General features: G+C 35.1%; 1 protein-coding gene across 1 annotated transcript in view; it reads left to right on the plus strand.

The window, feature by feature from the left end:
* Positions 1 to 24,642, plus strand: part of LOC123547778 (reticulocyte-binding protein 2-like) — a 62,595-nt gene that overhangs the window by 11,734 nt on the left and 26,219 nt on the right. Inside the window, exons 3-6 of the mRNA XM_053550911.1 lie at positions 49 to 7,261; positions 18,011 to 19,022; positions 19,304 to 19,406; positions 22,665 to 22,844. Of these exons, the coding sequence (XP_053406886.1) occupies positions 58 to 7,261; positions 18,011 to 19,022; positions 19,304 to 19,406; positions 22,665 to 22,844 (8,499 nt within the window). The 5' untranslated portion in view covers positions 49 to 57. The remainder of the gene's footprint in view (positions 1 to 48; positions 7,262 to 18,010; positions 19,023 to 19,303; positions 19,407 to 22,664; positions 22,845 to 24,642) is intronic.

Here is a 24,642-nt window from a genome sequence, read left to right on the forward strand (position 1 = left end):
AATAATTTATTCCTAATTTTTGTTTTCAATTATTTGTTACTATTTTAGGACACAAAGATGAAAGACACAAATATGTCTAAGAACCTATCAAAGTATCAACAGTGGACAGACAAATATAAGACAAGGAAGAACAAAGTTGAAACTGGAAGGACACATTCAGTATCAAGAATAGTAGCTAAAACAAGAGATAGTTTTCGTGCCTATGATTCAGATAATGAAATGAATTATAAAAGAGACAACATGGGTGAAAGAGGTTGTGGGCAAGATAAGTATATAGCAGTGGAACAAGCTCAGGAAAGATGCTCACGGCCTAGAGGAAGACTCCAGCTTAGGTTGAAGAAAGTGAAGCAGGATGAGGCTAATGAAGTGGCTGAGACGATTAGTGAATGCAATACTGATGTAAGAACAAATGGTAAATTGACAGTTGATGAAAGTGGACAAACAGACAGCAGTGATCTTGTTTGTGTGTATAATGTAACTGACAGTGATTTTGATGATCATCATGACAGACAGAAATTAAATGTCCAGGTAGAAAAGTACCAAACCTCAGAACATTCTGTTGAATTTCACTCTGAACAAAGGGTTAGGCCTTCTGTCAGATCAAGACTGAACAGTAGAGGCATTGATAAGTCAGACTCTGAAAGACAAAATAAACATGAAAATGGAGATGTATCTGATCACAGAAAATATGGAAGTAGAGAATCAGAGCATAGAGTTAGATCAAGTAAATGGAAGAGAAGAGAAAAACACAGGAATATGTTTTTAAGTGAAAGCGAATCTGAATTTGAAGTTGAAGAGGAACATGACTTGCGTAAAAAATTTAGGAAAGTTAAATCCAGGTATTTTGGATTTGTGGGAAGGAAACAATCTGCAAAATGTTCAACAGCAGGAGATGAAACTGAAAATCTGAATGAGTCCAAGACCAGTGATGATGACAGTGAACTGGACATTGTTTATGAAGAAACTTGTGGTAACAAAATTGGAAAGTTGGAATGTGAATTTTGTAAAAAGATATTTGTGTCTGATGACAAACTTGATAATCATTACCTGACACATTTTAAGTCTGTAAAAAGATTAAATACCTTTCTTAACAAACGGCGACAACAAAAATTCTCAGTGTCATCTCCATTGAAAAGTTCTTCAATTTTAAAACATTCAGGAAGTAGTCATTCTGGTGTAAAGAAGAAAGTTGTCTTTGAAATGGATGTGGATGAAGGAGTTGACTGCAGATCTCCAGAGATTAACAACTGTGAAATTATAGATCTCATGTCTGAAGGAGATTATACATTTGAAAGTGAAACTAATCAAACTAAATATAAACTACAAGAGGAAGTACCACTTCTAAATGTGAAGAAAGAGGATGAGATTGACATGAAATTGAAAACTCAAGATGGTATCTCAGATGTAGTCAGTGATTCAGCTATTGTGAATGAGACAGAGAAATTAAACATAAATGTTAATGGAGAAAGAATATATTGTACTCATAATACAGACTTGGCAAAGTCATGTCTGCAAAGAAATGTTGAAATTGTGCTAAAGCCATTACATTTCCTGAACGAAAAGCCAGTTGGAAAAACTGAAACAAAATTGAATGATCATGAAACAGATTTAATGAATGAGCATTGGTCGGTTGCACAAAATCTTGTCTATGGTAATAAAATTACAAAATTGACAAATATCAGGGATAAGAATGAATATTCCAAGAATCATGAAAAAGGTCCCTTAAAATTGACATTATCAAAAAAGGTTGAGACTGGGAGAGGAAATGAACAAAATAAAAGCATGAAAAGAACTGTTGAGAGTGAAAACCAATATGAATTAGACGTGAAAAGAGGTAATGAAAGATGTAACAAAGTTAAAATGTCTAAGGTAGGAAAGAAAACTGAAGGAAATATTACAAAGGGGACAAGCACTGAATCCTGTGGAAGTGATGTTAAAAACAGCATTTGTAAATTTGACTTAAATAGGTCTTTAGATAGAGTTCCTAGCAAAGATTCAAAGATAATACAGAAGAAGATACGAAGCAGGTCAGTTGAAAATGGTTCGAGAAACTCTGTTCTTGATATAGATAATATTAAAAAGGATTTAATAGGCTGGACTAAAGAATTTGAAAAAATGAAAACGCTTACTGAAAACATTGCTAATTCAAAGTTGTTAGATCAAAGTGTAGGGATTGATAAAAGTCAGGAAATAGAAAATAAGGACAGTGATATAATAAGTACAAATGCCAGCAAGAAAAGAGCGAAAAAGCACAAAACAACTAAACAAGAAAAAGAAGATAATCTTTCACATAAGAATGTAAGTATAGTTCAGTCCAAAGAACATGGCAAGAAAAAATGTTTATCCAGTGAAGGAAAGGTCAGTAGTGAATACAGCAAGAAATTGTCTGAAAGGTCAGATAAGCTTTGTTGTAAAACTGGTAAAAGGACAGGGCAAATAATTGAAGTGTCAGCTGATGTGCAAAATGTTCAGGTTGAAGCGTCTGGTAGTACTAGAAGTGTCAGCCCTATGGCCTTGGAAAGACAAACTTTTCAGCAAAAACAAAGCTATGGAAAATCTGAAGGAGATCCTAGTAAATATCGTATAGTGGTCAGTGAAGCTAAAGATGGAAAGAAAAATGTTCATGAAAGGAAGACAAAGAAAAATGTAAGTAAGCTCATTGACAATAGAACTTCTACAAAAAATGCTGAAATTCTGTCATGTGAGAGTGGAGAACAAAAAGATTTTAGAAAGACAGATGATTCAAGGGTAGCAGTGTTGAATTCAAGTACAAACTTAAAGTCTGCTCAAAAGCCAGACATTAGAATCAGGAATAATTCTGAGAAAGAGAAAGGCATGAAAATAAAGTCAGATAACAAGCAAACTAAAAAGGGAAAAAAGAAAAGAGATTGCACCGAAAAAGGGTTTGAAGAAAACCATGTGTCTGACCAAAATAAACAGAATATTACAGTTGGTTTGAAATTTTTGAAAACAGGCCTTGTAAAAAAGAAGTCAAAGAGAACTGTGAAGAGGGAAAAGGAGGTTCTTAGGTCAGTTGCAGAAAGAAAAGGGAAGAAGAGGGTAATGAGTGAAGAATTTCTATCCTCCTCCTCGGACAGTGAAGATACACCAATAGTGAAGACTGATTTTACAACCAGAAGTGAAGAAATGAAAATAAGAATACCGGTTAAAAATGTTAATAAGTTCAAAGCAAAGACGGATGAAGTTGACAAATGTATAGAAAATTTAGAAGTAAAAAATAGATTTTTAGTAAGTAAAGATGAAAAGACCGTTCTACAGAGTGGTGAAGACACATCTTGCTGTAAGAAGTCAAAGAACAAAGAAGCAAACATGGATTGTAAACGTAAATATGAGGTTCAGAGAAAACTAGAGAAATTACAGTCTTATATAATCTCAAAAGAAGACTATTTTGCAAAGAAAGACATGGAAAATGTACCAAGTAAAATGGACCTTAATAAGAATAAAATAAGTGAGGTTTTAAAAATTGGAACAGAAATAAGTAGTGATAGCTTTGACCAGAATGAAGCACTGCTTATGGAACCCCTAAATAATGATGATACCAAAATATATGATTCATGCTATGATGAAATTTTGATTGAATTTGCAGAAGATGTGGACATTGTTCTGAAATCCCCTGATAAGGCAGCTTTGATGTTTGACGAAAATGCTTTGTATGGAAATTTAGAGAACAGTAGTAGGAAAAATTCTTTGAATAGTGATGATATCTTGAATAGTAAGGACAATTGTACAGTCGATAATGTTGAACAGATACCAGTTGAAAATAAAGACATGAAGTGCAGAAATGAATCTCAGTCAGTTTGCAAAAATGAATCTGATATGAACAAAAGAACTATTGAAGACTTTGATAACACTAAAAAATCTCTCTTAAGTGTTAGTTCTGGTCTGCAGATGACTGTTGGTATAGAAGCTGTACCGACTGTATGTATGACCCACACATGCTCGTCACCAAAAGTTGACAAAATGAGAAAAGGAAGTGTTGAGAATGAGTTACTTTTTGAAGTGTCAAGTGAAAAAGTCAAAGAGACAGAATCAAGTCAGAGAGAGAAAGATAAAGGAGAGAATCATTCAAGACACAAGGATAAATTTGAAACAGAAGTAGCGACAGACAACAGCAAAAATGTGAAGGATAATAACATGACTGGGTTAGTTAAAAAGTCAGAACCTGTTATGCATCCTGACAGAAATTTTGAGAAAGAGTCTCAGCTGATTTTAAAGGAAAAGGTAGAGAAAGAAACACATGCTACAGTCAGTCAAGTTGATACGGTAAGGGAAAGGAGTAACTTTGAAGATAAAGCTAAACCAGTCATTAATGTTTCAAATAAAAATAACAAGAAGGGAGCAGAAGCTAGGAGTAAAGAAAATGATAGTAAGGAGAAAAAAGAAATGAAAAAAATGTTGGACAATGAGAAACAGTCAAACCTGATTGATAAGTTGGAAAGAGAAGAAGCAGATGCACTTACTCAGAATAATTTGAAAGTAGAAAATAAGACTCTGTCTGTACATAACAAAGAAGTTATAAATGGATTACATTTATGTAATATAAATGAAATGGATGCTGATATTGAAACTAAGCAATTAGCGCAGTTAGAAAGCAACTTGAAGTTAGGCAAAAGAAGTGAACTGATAAAAGTAGATGCAGAGTCACCACATGTTGATGGAGAAGTAAGTAATTCAAAGCATAAGAAGAGGAAAAATAAACATAGCCACTCAGAGCATTCAGGTCAAAAACACAAACATAGAAAAACTGAGCCGAGTGAAAATGAAAGTTCTATTAGTTTGACTGAAGTTGTTGGTATAACTAAGTGTGCTGAAAATATGGAAACACATAATTCATATGGATGTAAACATAAAGACGTAAGTGGAATGGTAAACTATAATCTTACTCAGGAGAAAAGTAGAACAAATGATGGCACTTTGAACAGGTTTTACAGATGTGAAAAATGCAACAAGTTATTTCATGGTGTGGCAAATTTAAATCTGAAAAGTTGTGCAAAATGTGAAGAAAAGCATACTGAAAATTCTAGTGAATGCAAATATAATGACCATTTGGAAGAGGATAAACTGAATGATAGCAGAGGATCTTTAAATCAAAAGGGAGAACCTCAACAGAAAATAGAAAATCAGAATTTTACACAGACTTGTACGGAAGTAGAATCAGACATTCCTGATAGTGACATTGACAAACCAGATCCAACAGATGCATCTCAGGATGTTCATATACAAATAGAAGGAAGTACAAACTGCCAGATAGATCAGAGTGATAAGCAGAAAAAATTAAAGCTTTTGATACAAAAAGTGAATTTGTCCTCATTTAGATCAGATGATTATAAATGTAAATTTACTGGATCACCAGAACAACCTCGCTGGAAGGTAAAAACTTTTGAAACAAATCAGACTCCATTGAAACTTACTCTTACTAATTCAGGTGAAAGGTCTGAGAAAAAGGAATGCATTGATGCACAAAATAAATTGAAGATACATAGCTCAGAGCAGTTACATCCAGAAAATAAGAGCAGTCAGAAAGTTGCAGAACCTGCAGACAAGTGTCCACAATTCTCAGCAAGAAAAGAAACAGAAAATTTTAAATCTGTAACAGGTAGGAAAGCAGAAAATGTTAATATAAGAGATGAAAAAATACAGAAGGCAGAGAAAGGAGTGAAAAGAGAGATTACACCAAAAGTGGAGTCTGGAGTTAATAAGATAGATCATTCAAAGAAGAATAACCAGTCTGCAGAAATTCTGAATGAATTTGAAAAGGCTTTGTGGAAAGAACATGAAATGAAAGGGAAAGAAAAGTGCAAAAAGAAAGATACAGTTAAGAGTAAAACAAAAAGAGAAGAATGGCAAAGTAGTGAGAAGTCATTTGCTGCCGATAAGTCTTTTTTGTTTAAAGAGAGAAGATGTAATAGGTCTTTTACTAACGATGATCCTGTACAACATTTTCAGAAGTCAAGGACAGCTCAGATGATTTACAATAAACACCAGAGGAAGAATGTTGATGATGGGCTGCCAGACTTCTCAACTGCAAGGGTGGATTTAGGAAGTTTACCTCCACTTAGTGTTTCTGCGAAAAATTTGTCAGATGCAAATAGTATAAATAAAGGAACTGATACTTTTTATTTCCAGAAGGAATTAAATTTATCTGAATCCAGTTCTGATACAGCTGTGTCTGTCTTTAGTGCAACTGCTGTTCCAAATGGTGTTAATACTGACTTAAAAATAGCTGGTTCTAGATCTTTCACTGAAGCAAAGGATTTTAGCAAAGATTCAGTAACAGATGGATCAAGATTTGATAAAGAAATGATAAGTTCTTCTGACAAGGCTACTGGAGTAGGTGCTGCTGGAACAACAGGTTTTACAATAAATCCTAGGTCTGACCAAATAGAAATAGGTTTCATTACTGCTAAAACAAATGGTGTAAGTTCCAAAACTGATATATCTTACAATGTTAATAAAGAAAATAATGTAAAGCATTTGAAAGACTTGAAGAAAGAATTGGAGGCAGTAGTGATAAACAAAGATAATGTGAAACTAAAAGATTTAATGAAGTCCTTTGCACCGGGTTCAGCATTTTCTCCACCTTGGTGTAAAGAGAAGAGTGAAGAAGTTCATAACAGCTCAGCACCAGTTTTACCATCATTCTCAGAAACTTTCAGCAAGAAAAATCCCTTGCCTATAAACCAGAATCAAACATTTTCTGGTTTTACAAACTGTGACAAAGTTCCAGGGTTTAGGGTGTTTAATGAATCAGTCAGAAGAGAGTCGAGTTATCCTGATGATGAGTCTGCATTTACAGAATTGTCAGAACATAGAATAGACATCAAGAAGAACTCAGACAAACGTGTATCAGTATTTGACAGGCTTGGTAAACGGAGGCTTTCAGAAGGAAGCAATAGCACTGTATTTTCTGTTCAAAGCCCAATTTCATCACCCATCAAAATGAACAAAGTTTCACCTTTATCCAGTCCAAAGATTGCAGAGTTTCTTGTTACTAAGCACCCAGTTGAAAAAAGGAAGGATTTCACAAGCACACCTGCTGCAAAGTTTTCTTCCTTGAATGCCAGGTCTGAGATACAGGGCTCTGTACTTGATATTTCACATATTAGTAAATGTTCATCTGGTGTTTCTGAGGAGGCCAGTGACATTTCAAGACCAAAGCGTAGAAAGATCAAAAGATACGAAATACCAGAGAGTGCATCCAGAGTAGCAGGTGAACATGAAAAGAAAGAAAATTTGCAAGGTAGGTACCTATGTTACTAATGACACGGCTAACAGTTGATTGTGATAGACAAAAAGTAGCTTCTTTTGTTTTTGTTGAGAAAAAGCTGAAGACGAGAGGGGTGTCTGCTCCTTTAAGTGATTTAAGTTTGTGATTACATGTCTGTTGCTGCACAGATCTTTTAGTACAGTATTTATCTTTAGTTTGGGTTTGCTAAAGGTTGGAAAGTCTGGTACAGTTCTGTATAGTATGCTTCTTTAGTGGGTTTCACATTTTGATATTTCTACATCCTGAATCATATCACGCCCAAGTTGCCCACCCACTCAACTGATTGTGAAAAACAGCAATCATTTGTTTTGAAGCTGTTTTTGAAATGTGAAGAGTATTTTTAGCTCGACTATTCGAAGAATAGTTTAGCTATTCTACTCACCCTGGCGTCGGCGTCACACCTTGGTTAAGTTTTTGCATGCAAGTACATACAGCCATCATTGAAAGGCATATAGCTTTGAAACTTATTTATTCTTTTTCTAGGTCAATTACCAACCTCAATGGGTCAAGTTCCATAACCCTGACATGTATTTTGAGCAAATTATGCCCCCTTTTGGACTTAGAAAATTCTGGTTAAAGTTTTACATGCAAGTTACTATCTCCAAAACTAATGCAGATATTGAATTGAAACTTCACATGTGTCTTCCGGGTTACAAAACTAGTTGATATCAGCAAGTCCCATAACTCTGATCTTCATTTTGGCCAAATTATGCCCCCTTTTGGACTTAGAAAATTCTGGTTAAGTTTTTGCATGCAAGTACATACAGTCATCATTTTAAGGCATATAGGTTTGAAACTTATTTATTCTTTTTCTAGGTCAATTACCAACCTCACTGGGTCAAGTTCCATATCTTTGACATGCATTTTGAGCAAATTATGCCCCCTTTTGGACTTAGAAAATTCTGGTTACAGTTTTACATGCAAGTTACTATCTCCAAAACTAATGCAGATATTGAATTGAAACTTCACATGTGTCTTTGGGGTTATAAAACTAGTTGATAGCAGCAAGTCCCATAACTCTGATCTTCATTTTGGCCAAATTATGCCACCTTTTGGACTTAGAAAATTCTGGTTAAAGTTTTACGTGCAAGTACTTACAGCTATTACTAAAAGGCATAAAGTTTGAAACTTATTTATTCTTTTTCTAGGTCAATTACCAACCTCACTGGGTCAAGTTCCATAACTCTGACATGTATTTTAAGCAAACTATGCCCCCTTTTGGACTTAGAAAATTCTGGTTAAAGTTTTACATGCAAGTTACTATCTCCAAAACTAATCGAGGGTTCAACGCAATAGGGGCGTATCTACATATTTTACCAAAAATCACTTTTTTTGATTTTTCACTTTATTTTGACCTAATTTATATTCTGTGAAAATTTAAACCAGATGTTTCAGTTATTTATATCATTATTTTGATATTGCAATAAGGGCGTATCTCAGATTGCCTTGATTTTTATGCGCAATATGGAAGTAAGTTGACTTACTGCCTTATTGCATGCAAAAATGTATCCAGTAGTCTTAATATCTTATCCTGCAATACAGGCTTGTGTAATCAGATAATTTCTGTGATGTCATAATATAACATACTGATGACATCATAAGGTATCAAGGGCATTATCCTGATGCATGACCCTTAAAGTAAATGTAGTATTGTCACATTTTATGACATTGAAGTCAAGAAAAGCTTTTTTATGCTTATGAGAGTCAGTACTTACAAATGGTAGATTCATCCTGTGTGCATGGATATGTTAATATCAAATTTAGCTACAGTTAAATGATAGACCCCCATTCATCTTACTGCTACTTAATACACTAATAGCCCAATACTTTCAAAGTGAAAGCCATACTTGCCCCACAATAATTATTGCCAAATAGAAAGATTTCTATACTCGTAAAATAAAATGAATATATTAACATTTTATCCAAAATTAACAGTTTAAAAATATTAATTGGGCTAGGTTATAAAAAGGCTATACTCTATTCTTGAAGACTTCAGGTGTATCATGATTAAAGTAAGTCTATATTCTGTATTCTTAAAGATTTTTAAAGGTGTATCCTTTTTCTTAAAGATATTTAAAGGTGTATCATGGTAGGAAATATTTCAATTTCCTTGAATTTTGTAAAGTTGTACCATGGTCGAAGTAAGTCCATGTTCTATATCCTTGCAGGCTTTTTAAGTTGTATCATGGTTTAAAAATATTTTATGCCCTTGAAAAATGTAAGGGAGTTAAAAAAAGATTTTCTTGAAAACAAATAAATTGCAGTACCAATTACTTGAAGATTTTTACACTTGTGCCTGCTTACTCGGTACAGTATTGCAAAAAGATTAGTCCACGAAAACTGTAGGTGAAACTCCATATTATACATATAAAAGGGGAAGTCCAGCAATGAAATGTGATAATACATGAAAGGCGTCTGGCCTAGGAAAAACTCCTCAATAATCTGTACCAAAATTTTAGTTGTATGGCACCAAAAGAAACAAAATATTCAAAATGAGGTAGAATTGCAATTCTTTTTAAAAATTTAGTTACTTTAATAATAAAATGAAAATCAAAAAGGTGTCATACATCAAAAGCCAGTACTTCAGGCTATAGTTTACAGTGAACAGCCACAGCCTAAGACATACAGCATACATTCTTTGAAATGTAAGTGTGACTGTATTATTCAGTAACATAATAATACATGATGCCAGTTTGGTAATATTCGAAGCTTTTTAGCTTATCTGATTTTGTTTTTTAAAAATTGATGAGTTATTGTCATCGCATGATAGGCGTCAATGTCTGCGTCAGTGTCCGCATGCTTTAAAACTTGCAACACTTGTTCAACATCAGTAACTGACTATGTACAGCAAGAAACATAACTCCATCCTGCTTTTTGCAAGAATCATGGCCCCTTTTGGAATAGGAAAATATCAGTTTTTTTGTTTGTTTTTTTTTAGTTAAATTTTGCATTTAGGTCAACTTTTCTCCTTAAAGGTCAAAGCTATTGCTTTAATTCTTGCTGAAGGTATTCGCTGACTCTGCAAAGCAAGTACCGTAATTTTAAATTGTTTTTGCAAGAATTATGGCCCCTTTTGAACTTAGAAAATCATGGGTAGACAATATTTATTACACACATCTTGTTTTCAGTTTGGAACCACTCTTGTGTCTGCTTCTGGAAAATCCAATACTGGTGTCATATGAGAGGTCATGGTTGTGACCCCAGTGGGGCTGAAACCCACAACCCCCTGAATGAGCGGTTGACACCTTATCCACTAGACTACCGCTCCCCGTTTCAGTTTATTAATTAATAGGCAAGGAAAATTGCCATGTTATAACATGCAGCAAAGATGCTGTTACTGTGCTGTGGTAACTGAGGCCATCTCCTGTGTGTCATGTCCTGTATTTTGTGGTGTTTTCATTTTGTCAGATATACAATTAATGTCATTTGTCTTTGATAAAGCTTGCAAGACTGAAATTTAAGAAATAGAGTGACTGACAGATTTCATTTGTTCTATTTGATATTTGATAGACTCCCTATATACCGCTTTGCTATTTTAAAGTTTTTTTGTTGTTGTTGTTTTCCCTTTATTATAGTGCCAAATAGAAAGATATTCATTCAGGTCTGGAGGAAAAAAAATGAGATGTGTAATATTAAGTTTAATTAAAGAAAATGCAGACATAAATTATTTTTTTATGATTCTATTCTGTTGTATAGTAATACCATTTTACGTGAAAAAAATATTAAATTCACCAGAAACTTTAATCGAAATTTTACTGCAAAAGAACACTTTTGCCCATTTTGCAAATACAATCTCTCTGGATTTACATGAAAAAATCTTGCTGTTAAGTCTGATACTTTAAAATAGGCTGTTACATTCTTCAGTTTCAATTATGTTCTTAAATGTTTCATTTAAAATGAGTATAAAGTGCTAGTATGCTTTAGTTGTATTTACTTTTTTGTACATACTACCTTGTTGCATGACATAATTTTACCAACTTCAACACAAAATTTCCTGCAATAAAGGCGTAAGTCCACTTACGCCCATCTTGCATATATAATTACTCCAGATTTACATGAAAAATCATGCAATAAGGGCTTAAGTCAAATATTTTAAAATATACTGTTATTTTGTCAAATTTCATTCATGTTGTTTAATGTTTCATATAACATGTCTAATATTAAGTGAAAAACTTTGGTAAATTTGTATGTGACTGAACACAGAAGAAAACAAAGTAGTTTTTTTCTTCTCTTGTAAAGTTTTCAAAAATGTAGTTACGCCCTTATTGCGTTGAACCCTCGTAATGCAGATATTGAATTGAAACTCCACATGTGTCTTCAGGGTTATAAAACTAGTTGATAGCAGCAAGTCTCATAACTCTGATATGCATTTTGGTCAAAATATGTCCCCTTTTGAACTTAAAACTCTTTTGATATTTAACATTTTGGGTAATATTTTCCTGCTTCTGGGACAATATTTCGAATAGTCGAGCTTGGCTGTCTTACGGACAGCTCTTGTTCTTTTAAATACTTTTTTTGGAAAATTCTTGTAGTAAGGACTGCACACAACTTGTATTTGCATAATATCTAGGTTCCTTTTGAAAACTGGCCAGATCCCACCATGGGTTCCAGAGTTATTTCCCCTGAAAGGTTCAGAATATGCTATTACAGCCATATAGAGACTTAATTTATGGTTTGATTTGATACAAATTTGCAAAATATCTTCAACAACAAATCTTGGATTCCTTGATGAGTGTGTCAGAACTAATTATAGGTTCAGGAGTTATTGTGCCCCCCCCCCCCCCATTAGTGGCGGGGGCATATAGATTTGCTCTTATCCATCCGTCCGTCCGAAGTTCGTGACATGCCTAGCTCAAAAAGTATTTGATATAAATTAATGAAACCTTGCATGAGTCTTTATCATGATATGAACTTGCACACCTTCTATTTTTCGTCTGGCTCTGCCCCCTAATTTTAGAGTTATGGCCCCTGAAATAGTCAGAAATGCACATTGTCACCTTGTGACACGCCTAGCTCAAAAAGTATTTGATATAGATTCATGAAACCTTGTATGAGTCTTAATCATGATATGAACTTGCGACCCTCCTATTTTTCATCTGGGTCCGCCCCCTATTTCTAGAGTTATGGCCCCTGAAATAGTCAAAAATGCACATTTTCACCTAATTATGTGCCTCACTCAAAAAGTATTTATTTAGTAATGTAAATTCATGAAACCTTGCTTGAGTCTTTATCATAATGTGACCTTGCACACTTGGCATTCTTTTGAGAATTTTAGCATTTATTACAGAGTTATGGCCCTTGAAATAGCCAAAATAGTGGATTTTTTGTTTGTGATGCTCATAGCTCAAAAAGAATATGGTATAGAATAATGAATCCATTTCATATTTTTTTAGGCTATACCCCATTAAGACTGCAAACATTTTAATGATTTCCCCATATTTGTGACAAATGTACCAGTGTGGGGCACACCCTGTGTCCTACAGACACATTCTAGTTTTATATCTGATTACCTCCCCTGATTTTAATCAAAATGGATTTATATCAGTAAGTACTTATAGGACTCATTTGAAAAATTTCATTATTATCATTAGTTGGACTGAAACAATCAGTGTAAATATCTTCGGACTGATTTTATGTCAAATTACCTCTCTTTATTTCAAACAAAAATGGGTATATCTCCATAACTAATGAAGATACTGATCTGAAATTTCATTTCTGCCATCAGATTGACTTGGACAATCGATGAAGATACATATTTACTGAATTTATGACAAATTACCTCCCTTCATTTTGTATGTAAATGAATATACCTAGCAGCTTCTGAGATTGGTTTGAAACATTATTTATGTCTTCGATGGTAAGAAATAGTCATGTTAGATAACTCTTGATTGAATGTTTATTGATATGAATACTTTTTAGCTCACCAGAGCACAAGGTGCTCAAGGTGAGCTATTGTGACCGGTCATTGTCCGGCGTCCGTCAACATTTGCCTTGTGAACACTCTAGAGGCCAAATTTGTGACCCAATCTTTATGAAACTTGATCAGAATTTAGTCTTGATGATCTCTAGGTCAAGTTTGAAACTGGGTCATGTTGGGTCAATAACTAGGTCAGTATGTCAGATCAAAGGAAAAGCTTGGGAACAGTCTAGAGACCACATTTGTGTCCCAATCTTTATGAAACTTGGTCAGAATGTAAGTCTTGATGATCTCTAGGTCAAGTTCAAAACTGGGTCATGTGGGGTCAATAACTAGTCTAGAGACCACATTTGTGTCACAATCTTTATGAAACTTGTTCAGAATGTAAGTCTTGATAATCTCTAGGTCAAGTTCAAAACTGGGTCATGTGGGGTCAATAACAAGTCTAGAGACCACATTTGTGTCACAATCTTTATGAAACTTGGTCAGAATGTTAGTCTTGATGATCTCTAGGTCGAGTTTAAAACTGGGTCATGTAGGTTTAAAAAAAACTAGGTCAGTAGGTCAGATCAAAGAAAAAGCTTGTGAACACTCTAGAGACCACATTTGTGACCCAATCTTTATGAAACTTGGTCGGAATGTTAGTGTTAATGATCTGTAGGTCAAGTTCGAAACTGAATGTTAGTCTTGATGATCTCTGTGTCAAGTTTGAATCTAGGTCATGTAGGGTCAAAAACTAGGTCAGTAGGTCAGATCAAAGGAAAAGCTTGGGAACACTAGAGACCACATTTGTGACCCAATCTTTAATAAACAGGAAAAAGTTTACAGTTTGTTTGTTTTTTACCCAATCTTTATGAAACTTGGTCAAAATGTTAGTCTTGATGATCTCTAGGTCAAGTTCGAAACTGGGTCATGTTGGATCAACAACTAGGTCAGTAGGTCAGATCAAAGGAAAAGCTTATGAACACTAGAGACCACATTTGTGACCCAATCTTTATGAAACTTGGTCAGAATGTTAATCTTGATGATCACTAGGTCAAGTTTGAAACTGGGTCATGTTGGTTTAAAAAACTAGGTCAGTAGGTCAGCTCAAGGAAAAGCTTGTGAACACTCTAGAGACCACATTTGCGACCCAATCTTAATGAAACTTGATCAGAATATTAGTCTTGATGATCTCTAGGTCAAGTTCGAAACTGGGTCATGTGGGTTCAAAAACTAGGTCAATAGGTCAGATCAAAGGAAATGCTTGTGAACATTCTAGAGACCACATTTGTGACCCAATCTTTATGAAACTTGGTCAGAATGTTAGACATGATGATCTCTAGATCAAATTTGAAACTGGGTCATGTTGGTTCAAAAACTAGGTCAGTAAATCAGATCAAAGGAAAGGCTTGTGAACACACTAAGAGATCACATTTAGGACCTAGTCCTTTTGAAACTTGATCAGAATGTTAGTCTTGATGATCTCAGGTCAAATTTGAATTTTGGTCATGTTGGGTCAAAAACTAGGTCAGTAAATCAGATCAAAGGAAAGGCTTGTGAACACTCTAGAGACTACATTTGTGACCCAATCTTTATGAAACTTGGTCAGAATGTTAGTCTTGATGATCTCTAGGTCGAGTTTAAAACTGGGTCATGTAGGTTTAAAAAAAAACTAGGTCAGTAGGTCAGATCAAAGAAAAAGCTTGTGAACACTCTAGAGACCACATTTGTGACCCAGTCTTTATGAAACTTGGTCGGAATGTTAGTGTTAATGATCTGTAGGTCAAGTTCGAAACTGAATGTTAGTCTTGATGATCTCTGTGTCAAGTTTGAATCTAGGTCATGTAGGGTCAAAAACTAGGTCAGTAGGTCAGATCAAAGGAAAAGCTTGGGAACACTAGAGACCACATTTGTGACCCAATCTTTAATAAACAGGAAAAAGTTTACAGTTTGTTTGTTTTTTACCCAATCTTTATGAAACTTGGTCAAAATGTTAGTCTTGATGATCTCTAGGTCAAGTTCGAAACTGGGTCATGTGGGGTCAACAACTAGGTCAGTAGGTCAGATCAAAGGAAAAGCTTATGAACACTAGAGACCACATTTGTGACCCAATCTTTATGAAACTTGGTCAGAATGTTAATCTTGATGATCACTAGGTCAAGTTCGAAACTGGGTCATGTTGATTTAAAAAACTAGGTCAGTAGGTCAGCTCAAGGAAAAGCTTGTGAACACTCTAGAGACCACATTTGCGACCCAATCTTAATGAAACTTGATCAGAATATTAGTCTTGATGATCTCTAGGTCAAGTTCGAAACTGGGTCATGTGGGTTCAAAAACTAGGTCAATAGGTCAGATCAAAGGAAATGCTTGTGAACATTCTAGAGACCACATTTGTGACCCAATCTTTATGAAACTTGGTCAGAATGTTAGTCATGATGATCTCTAGGTCAGATTTGAAACTGGGTCATGTTGGTTCAAAACTAGGTCAGTAAATCAGATCAAAGGAAATGCTTGTGAACACACTAAAAGATCACATTTAGGACCTAGTCCTTTTGAAACTTGATCAGAATGTTAGTCTTGATGATCTCAGGTCAAATTTGAATTTTGGTCATGTTGGGTCAAAAACTAGGTCAGTAAATCAGATCAAAGGAAAGGCTTGTGAACACTCTAGAGACTACATTTTAGACCCAATCTTTATGAAACTTGGTCAGAATGTTAGTCTTGATGATCTCTAGGTCAAGTTCGAAACTGGGTCATGTAGGATTAAAAACTAGCTCACCTGCTCAAATTAAAGGAAAAGCTTGTGAAAACTAGAGACCACAGTTGTGACCCAATATTTATGAAACTTAGTAGTCAGAAAGTTTTGCTTGATGATTTCTAGGTCAAGTTTGAATCTTGGTCATGTGGGGTCAAAAACTAGGTCACCTGATCAAATCAAAGGAAAAGCTTGTGAACACTTTAGAGGCCACATTTGTGACTCAGTCTTTATGAAACTGGGTCAGAATGTTTGTCTTAATCATTTCTAGGTCAGATTGAATCTGGGTCATGTGGAGTCAAAACCTAGGTCACTAGGCCAGATCAAAGGAAAATCTTTTCAACACTCTAGCAGGGCTTTTTCAGTGTGTCCCACGGGGCCGAAATTCGGCCCCATTCCCAATGGCAAATATGCATATTTTTTCCCAATAGCTGTTCAAAAATTCCCAATCAAACCAAAAAAAAAAAAAAAAAAAAATTTTTTTTTTTTTTTTTTTTTTTTTTTAAAGACCTATTTTGTTGCAAATTATAGTGGTGCAACCATTGTATTGTAGATTTTATTGAATTTGCAGCTTGAATTTGAATATAAAGCAGTTTTCTTTTATGAAAATTAGCAGTAGAAATCACAGAAATATACGTAAAGAAATAAAAAAGACTGATTTTCATGGAAATACTTTCCTAATTTGGATGTTTAACCGATACATATATTTCACAATATGGCAGTATTCGCGAGTCGAAAATTCCCAAAAAGCACAGGGGCCTTTTTCCCAAAATGGCCAGAAAAAGCCCTGTCTAGAGACCACAATTTAAGTTTGAAACTCATGAGAATTAGTCAGAATGTTGTTTTGATAATTTATAGGTCAAGTTCGAATCTGGGTCATGTGGGGTCAAAAACTAGATCACCCAGTCAAATCAAAGGAAAAACTTGTGAACACTCTAGAGGCCACAGTTGTAACCAAATCTTTATGAATTTAGTCAGAATGTTTGTCTTGATGATCTTTACGTCAGGTTCAACTCATTGTCATGTGGGGTCAAAAACTAGGTCAGTAGGCCAGATCAACTCTGGTGAGCGATATATAGGGGCCATCATGGCCTTCTTGTTTAATTGATTGTTGTAAAGGCTTGTACTCTGTATCATCTATATGCATGTACCAATGCATGATTACCTCCCTTGATTTTAATAGAAATGGATTTATCTCAGTAAGTATTTATAGGACTTATTTGAAAATTCATTATGGTCATAAGTTGGACTGAGACAATCAGGGTAGATAACTATGGACTGATTTTGTGTCAAATTACCTCCCTTTGTTTCAAATTAAAATAGGTTTATCTCGGTAACCAATGAAGATACTGATTTGAAATGTCATTTATGCTATCAGATGGACTCGGATAACCAGGGTAGATATTTTTTGACTGAATTTTTGACAAATTACCTCCCTTTATTTTATGTAAATGAATATACTTCAGCAGCATCTAATGAGATTGGTTTTAAATGTTATTTAAGTCTTCCAGGGTAAGGAATAGACATGTTGGTACAAAAAAACCCAGGAACCTCAAACTTGGTATGAAAATTGGCCGTGACTAGGTCAAAAGGGACTGTTACAAGAAAATATTTATTCTGATGATATTTAATGTGTATGTCTGTGTGCTCTATGTCAAAACATGATAATATCATTTTGAGCTATGGTACTCAGGTGAGCGATATAGGGCCATCATGGCCCTCTTGTTACTTTAAAGATCATTGTTCTGATGTAAATATGCCTTTAATTTGAGATGCCATTTTGGTTTTGAACACAGTATTACATACTGGTATGCCTGAAGATACCTTAGAGTATGCAGTATCTTATTTAGTGAGAAAAAACATAACAAAATGGCCTTTGTAAAGATCCAGTTCTATCAATGATTTATTTATTGGATTAATTTTTTTGTAAATAATCATTATAAACCTTTTAAACCACTTTTTTTGAACAAATAAGTAAAATTATAACATATTTTATTGTAGGCCACCTATTGTTTGTGATATCTGTAATTTTTGGCAAGTTAGTTACATTGCTTTATGTTATTTTCAGATTCCCGAATGTCATCCATGGTGATTTTATCTGCAGAATGCAGTCAAATGGATTATACTAATTTACTGGGATCTACAGTTGATAAATCATTGGGAGACAGTGGAAAGGAAGTTTCAGAGCTGAAAAACTTTAAAGATGCCACCATGCATTCAGAAAATGATTTTCAAGTGGGCAGTGACAGTAATAAAACAAGTAAAAAAATGAACAGAAGTGTGTCATCTTCAGCTGTGATATTGTCTGAAAGTTTGCCAGTAAAGGAAGGCTTAAACACGGAAAATAAACTAGACTATGGGTACGGTGGTCCAGTTTATGCTTTGCCAAGTCAGGACTCGTACAGTAAAACTTTGACAGAAGGAGATAATGAAGAAGATAGTAGGAAAGACTCTGTTGCTTATATGAATGAAGATTGGGTTGGTCATATTAAAAAGTCTGAAGGGATTACAAGGCAGCTAGACAAATGTCTGGAAAATGCACAGGTCCAGGATGTTAGTTGCAGAGAATATAAAGTAGAAGTACATGAAGAAGTAGATGAAGATGTATTTGATAATCAGAAACTAGAAAATAATGTAACTAGAGACGATAATTCTATTGAGAGTAAAGCAAACATGGCTTTAAATGAAAATGTTCCTTATAGTGTAAATGACATTTCATTGAAAATGAAAGAAAATACAAATGATTCTGAGGATGTTTCAGCTTTTGTCAGAAACAGGGAGGTTGATGAAAGTGAAACTGAAGTTCACTACAATATAGAAAATATTGGAGAAACACATTGGGGAAGTGAGGAAGAATCTGAAGTTCACACTGATTCAGAGAATGATGAAAGGAAGGGAAACACTGATACAGAAGCTGAAGATAATAATTTGGAAGAAGACAGAGACTCTACAGATGAAGTGAAGAGACATATAGGGGAGGAAGAAGTCATTGAAGATGTCCTGGAACTTTATGCGTCTGATGAGGAGGCTTCATTCTTGTTAGATTCAGCAGAACCATCCCCACCAACTCCACCACTAATGTACATATATTTTCAAGTTACCTTTACATTTATTGTAATGCGGATATTAAGGCAATGTATTTGATTTTCGATCCTAAGGTATTATTTTATAAGGTTTTCATTTTAATAAGATACAGTTTATATGAACTAAAAATTGATGTAAAACTTACCTCTTACATGTATTTGAAATTTTCAAATTTTTATAGCCTGTATTGTATGATAAGACAAACATAGCATTAACGTTAACAAAACTTGGTTTTACACTTAAATACATGAACTATATGTTAAATTTTGTATATCAGACAGAACAAAGCAATGATGGTGAATGATACAGAAGAAAATAATGAAGTACAAGACATGGAGTTGGAGACAAACACTTCCTTATATGAAAGTCCTGTTGAAGAGGTTAGTTAAATGATATGTAGATGTATTGACCATTTCTCTTTTATATAATGTTTTTACTTCTAAGGGAAAGTTGATGAATTCATGCAGGGTCATCAGAATCCACTGAGGTGAAGGAAAGTTGGTTGAAGTCCTCTGCCTTAGCCACGTGTTTACCATTGTAGACTCCACGTGTAGGCAAGTCTACATAACTAGGACAAGAAATTTGGCTTGGCTTAGTTATGGCCCTTTTTAGCTCGACTATTCGAAGAATAAGTAGAGCTATCCTACTCACCACGGCGTCGGCGTCACACCTTGGTTAAGTTTTTCGTACCAGTCCTCATTTTGACAAAGTCTTTTGAGATAAAGTTTTGAAACTTTCAACACTTGTTTACCATCATCATGGCCAGTTATAGGCAAGAGCACATAACTCCATCAAGGATTTTGGCTGAATTATGGCCCCTTTTGACTTAGAAATCATGGTTAAGTTTTTCGTACCAGTTCATATTTTGACAAAGTCTTTTAAGATAAAGCTTTGAAACTTTCAACACCAGTTTACCATCATCGTGGCCAGTTATAGGCAAGAGCACATAACTCCATCAAGGATTTTGGCTGAATTATGGCCCCTTTCGACTTAAAAATTTTGGTTAAGTTTTTCGTACCAGTTCGTATTTTGACAAAGTCTTTTAAGATAACGCTTTGAAAATTTCAACACTTGTTAACCATCACCATGGCCAGTTATAGGCAAGAGTACATAACTCCATCAGGTATTTTGGCTGAATTATGGCCCCTTTTGACTTAGAAATCTTGGTTAATATTTCGTACCAGTTCATATTTTGACAAAGTCTTTTGAGATAAAGCTTTGAAACTTTCAACACCTGTTTACCATCACCATGTCCAGTTATAGGCAAGAGTACATAACTCCATCAAGGATTTTGGCTGAATTATGGCCCCTTTTGACTTAGAAATCTTGGTTAAGTTTTTCGTACCAGTTTATATTTTTTGTAAAGTGTTTGACATATGGCTTTGAAACTTTTATCACTTGTTTAGTATAATAGTCTCTATCTGTAGGAAAGAGAAAATAACTCTGTCATCTATTTTGGCTGAATTATGGCCCTTTTTGGACTTTGAAATTGGTTCTGTTTTCATATAAGTCCATGTTTTGTCAAAACTATTTGACATATGGCTTTTAAACTTTGAACACTTGTTTATCCTTATGATTTCCATCTGTAGGCAAGAGTACATAACTATTTTGACTGAATTATGGCCCTTTTTGGACTTTGAAATTGCCTCATATATTGCCATTTAGTGCAAGACTTATCGAAATCATAGTAATACAGGAACATTGTCTAATCTATTTATTTCTTTTGTCTGAATATCCGTAGAAATATTTTGACCCCATTCTTCAATCAATTCTTGGAATAGTCGAGCGGGCTGTCATCAGACAGCTCTTGTTGTCAAGCCCACTTGTCCAAATGGCTGTTCATTGTATGTGCATGCATCCGTACGTGTGTGTGTCTGTCTGTCTGGATTTGTTTGTCCGGACCATAACTATGACATGCAAGGAGCAATCTTGTTGTGCCCCCAACACTGAGTGGAGGGGCATATAGATTTGGTCTTGTTCTTGAGTCCATGTTTCTGTCTGTTCCGAAACTGGTGAAACATTGCAAGAGTCCTTATCATGATATGAAATTGCGCACCTCCTATTCTTCATCTGGATCCGCCCCCGTTTTCCAGAGTTGAGGCCCCTAAAATAAGCAAAAACGCACATTTTCACCTTGTGACATACCTAGCTAAAAAAGTATTTGGTATAAATCTATGAGTATTTATCATGATATGAACTTGCGCACCTTCTTTTTTTTTCGTTTGGCTCTGTACACCCTATTTCCAGAGTTATGGCCCCCTGAAATAGTCAAAAAAGCACATTTTCACCCAGTGACGAACCTAGCTCAAAAAGTATTTTGTGTAAATTGATGAAAACTTGCATAAGTCTTTATCATGATATGAACTTGGGCACCTCCTATTTTTTCGTCTGGCTCTGCACCTTATTTCCAAAGTTACGGCCCCTGAAATAGTCAAAAATAGTAAAAAATGCACATTTTCACCTAATGACATGCCTTGCTCAAAAAGTGATGTAAATTCATGAAACCGTGCATGAGTCTTAATCATGATGTGACCTTGCACACTTTGCATTATTCTTGAGATTTTAACACTAATTACAGAATTACGGCCCTTGATATAGTCAGAATAGTGGATTTTATATTTGTGATGCTCATAGCTGAAGAAGTATATGGCCTAGAATAATGAATCCTTTATATAAAATATATGTTGAGGCTATACCTCCTTAAGACTGCAAACATTTGAATTATTGCCCCATATTTATGACAAATATACCAGTGGGGGCACACCCTGTTTCCTACAGACACATTCTAGTTTATATTTGGCATGAATGTTAACCTCAGTGAGACGGAGTGTCATGCGCAAACCCCAGGTTTCTGTCTCAGAGGTCAAGGTCACAGTTGGAGGTCAAAGGTCATGTCAGATTTTATCCAGCCTATAACTTTGACATGCATTAAGGAATCTTGTTTATATTTGGTATGATTGTTAACCTCAGTGAGACAGAGTGTTATGTGTAAACCTTAGGTTCCTATTTCAAAGGTCAAGGTCACAGTTTGAGGTCAAAGGTCATGTCAGATCTTGTCCAGCCTATAACTTTGACATGCATTGAGTAATCTTGTTTATATTTGGCATGAAGGTTTAACTCAGTGAGACGGATTCAATCTCAATGTCACAATGTCACAGTTAGGGGTCAGAGGGCGGGCCCGACATGTTGCCCATGGGCATCTAGTTTGAGATAGAAATTAGATAATTTTCGCATACCATTCCACATTTTATCTAGACTGTTTGATATGTGGCTTTGAAACTTTAAACACACTTTCCATCATGGTCTCTATGTGTAGACAAGAGTACATAACTTTCTACTCACAATTTTTGGCTGACATTGAAAATAACTAGAACAAATTATCAGTTTTCAAATATCAAGGCATGTCAAGAGCTCCTGTTAAAACATACAGTGAAATTTAGTACCCAAGCATGATACGTTACATCTTGTAATGTTCTCTAAGTAATTAGCATAAAAATATTTTGAAGGAAATTTGCTGTCGGGTATCTGTTGGCTTTTAATCATAATGATAACTGCTGTCATGGCAACACTGTATGCAGATATGTCATAAAAGTCAGTACTTTATCACAAAATGACCTCACAGTACTTCTCCCTTTCAGACATTTGTCCCTGTGAATGTAGATCAGCTTCCTAAACCACCGTGTGAGGTGCCAGTGTTTCAGCCAATGAGAAGCAACCCTTACAAGACCCGTTGGATGCCGAGCGGCTGGTGTTTTAAATATTTCAGTAGAAAAACATGCAGCGCACAATGTACTTTTAGGCATGACAATCCAACAGAGGTAGGAAATAAACTGCAGTATGACTGTCTTTATGAGAGGCGTTCAACTTGTATTAAATTATCTGTACAAATGTATTTCATTGCAACAGAGATTCAGTTTAAGATAAATACTATATTGTGCAGTGCATATGCCAGGTTTGGAAATTTGTATAAATAGTTTAGAGGTCAGGTTTCTACCATTTGTCCATTAGATCATTTTAGTTTGAAAATTTTCAAATAAAGGATTTGTTGTTACCATTTCGTTGGTGTCCACATCACAAAAGTTATAAGCAGGTTTCTCTAAAACTACTAGACCTTATATTTTCAAACTTCACACCTGTATTTAGCATCATTAGGTAACCCAGTAGGACAAATAACAAAACTCTGTTTTACTTTGTCAAAATTATGCCCCTTTTAGTCACTGTCACAAGTGACAAGGTGAGCTTTTGGATCGCGGTGCCGTGTCGTGCGTGCGTCGTCGTAAACTTTTGCTTGTGACACTTAGAGGTCACATTTTTCATGGATCTTTATGAAATTTTTCAGATGTTCATCTTGTGATATCTAGGTCAAGTTCGAAATGGGTCACGTGCATCAAAACTAGGTCAGTAGGTCTAAAAATAGAAAACCTGTGACTCTCTAGAGGCATTATTTCACAAGATCTCATGAAAATTGCTCAGAATGTTCCTTGATGAATTAGGTCAAGTTTGAACTTGGTCACGTGCCATAAACTAGGTCGTAGGCTTAAAATAGAAAAACTTGGACCTCTCTAGAGGCCATATATTTCACAGATCTTCATGAAATTGGTCAGAACATTCACTTGATGATATCTAGGTCAGTTCAAACTGGATCACGTGCCTTCAAAACTAGGTCAGTAGTCTAAAAATAAAACTTGTGACCTCTCTAGAGCCCATATTTTTCATGGGATCTCTCATGAAATTGATCAGAACATTCACCATGATGATATCTAGATCAAGTTCGAAATGGGTCACGTGCCGTCAAACTAGGTCAGTAGGTCAAATATAGAAAACTGTGACTTCTAAGGCCATTTTTCATGGATCTTATGAAAGTTGTCGAATGTTCATCTGATGATATCTAGGTCAAGTTGAATGGGTCAGTCGGTCAAAAATGGTCAGTAGGTCAAAAAATAGAAAAAGTTTGTGCCCTCTAGAGGCCATTATTTCATGAGATCTTCATGAATTGGTCAGATGTTCCCTTGAGTTTCTAGGTCAGTTCAAAAGTGGGTCACGTGCCTTCAAAAACTAGGTCGTAGTCAGTAAGAAAAACCTGTGACTCTTAGAGGCCATTTTTCTGGGATCTGTATGAAAGTTGGTCTGAATGTTCGTTTGATGATATCTAGGTCAGTATGAAAGTGGGTCACGTGCCGTCAAAACTAGTCAGTAGGTCAGATAATGGAAAAACTTTGTGACTCTCTAAAGGCATATTTTCATGGATCTGTATGAAATTGGTCTGAATGTTCATCTTGATGATATTAGTCAAGTCGAACAGGGTCATGTGCGGTCAAAACTAGGTTAGTAGGTCTAAAATAGAAAACTTGTGACTAGAGGCATACTGTGAATGGATCTCCATAAATGGTCAGAATGTTCACTTGATGATATCTAGATCAAGTTTGAAACTGGTCACGTGCCTTAAAAACTAGTCAGTAGTCAAATAATAAAAACTTGTGACCTCAGAGGCCATACTTTTATGGATCTGTATGAAAGTGGTTGAATGTTCATTTGATGATATTGGGTAAGTTGAAACTGGTAACTGCGGTCAAATAGGTCAGTAGGTCTAAAATTTTAAATCTTTGACTTCTAGAG

This window comes from Mercenaria mercenaria, chromosome 9 (genome assembly GCF_021730395.1).
Source record: "Mercenaria mercenaria strain notata chromosome 9, MADL_Memer_1, whole genome shotgun sequence".
In the NCBI taxonomy this organism is placed as follows: Eukaryota; Metazoa; Mollusca; class Bivalvia; order Venerida; family Veneridae; genus Mercenaria; species Mercenaria mercenaria.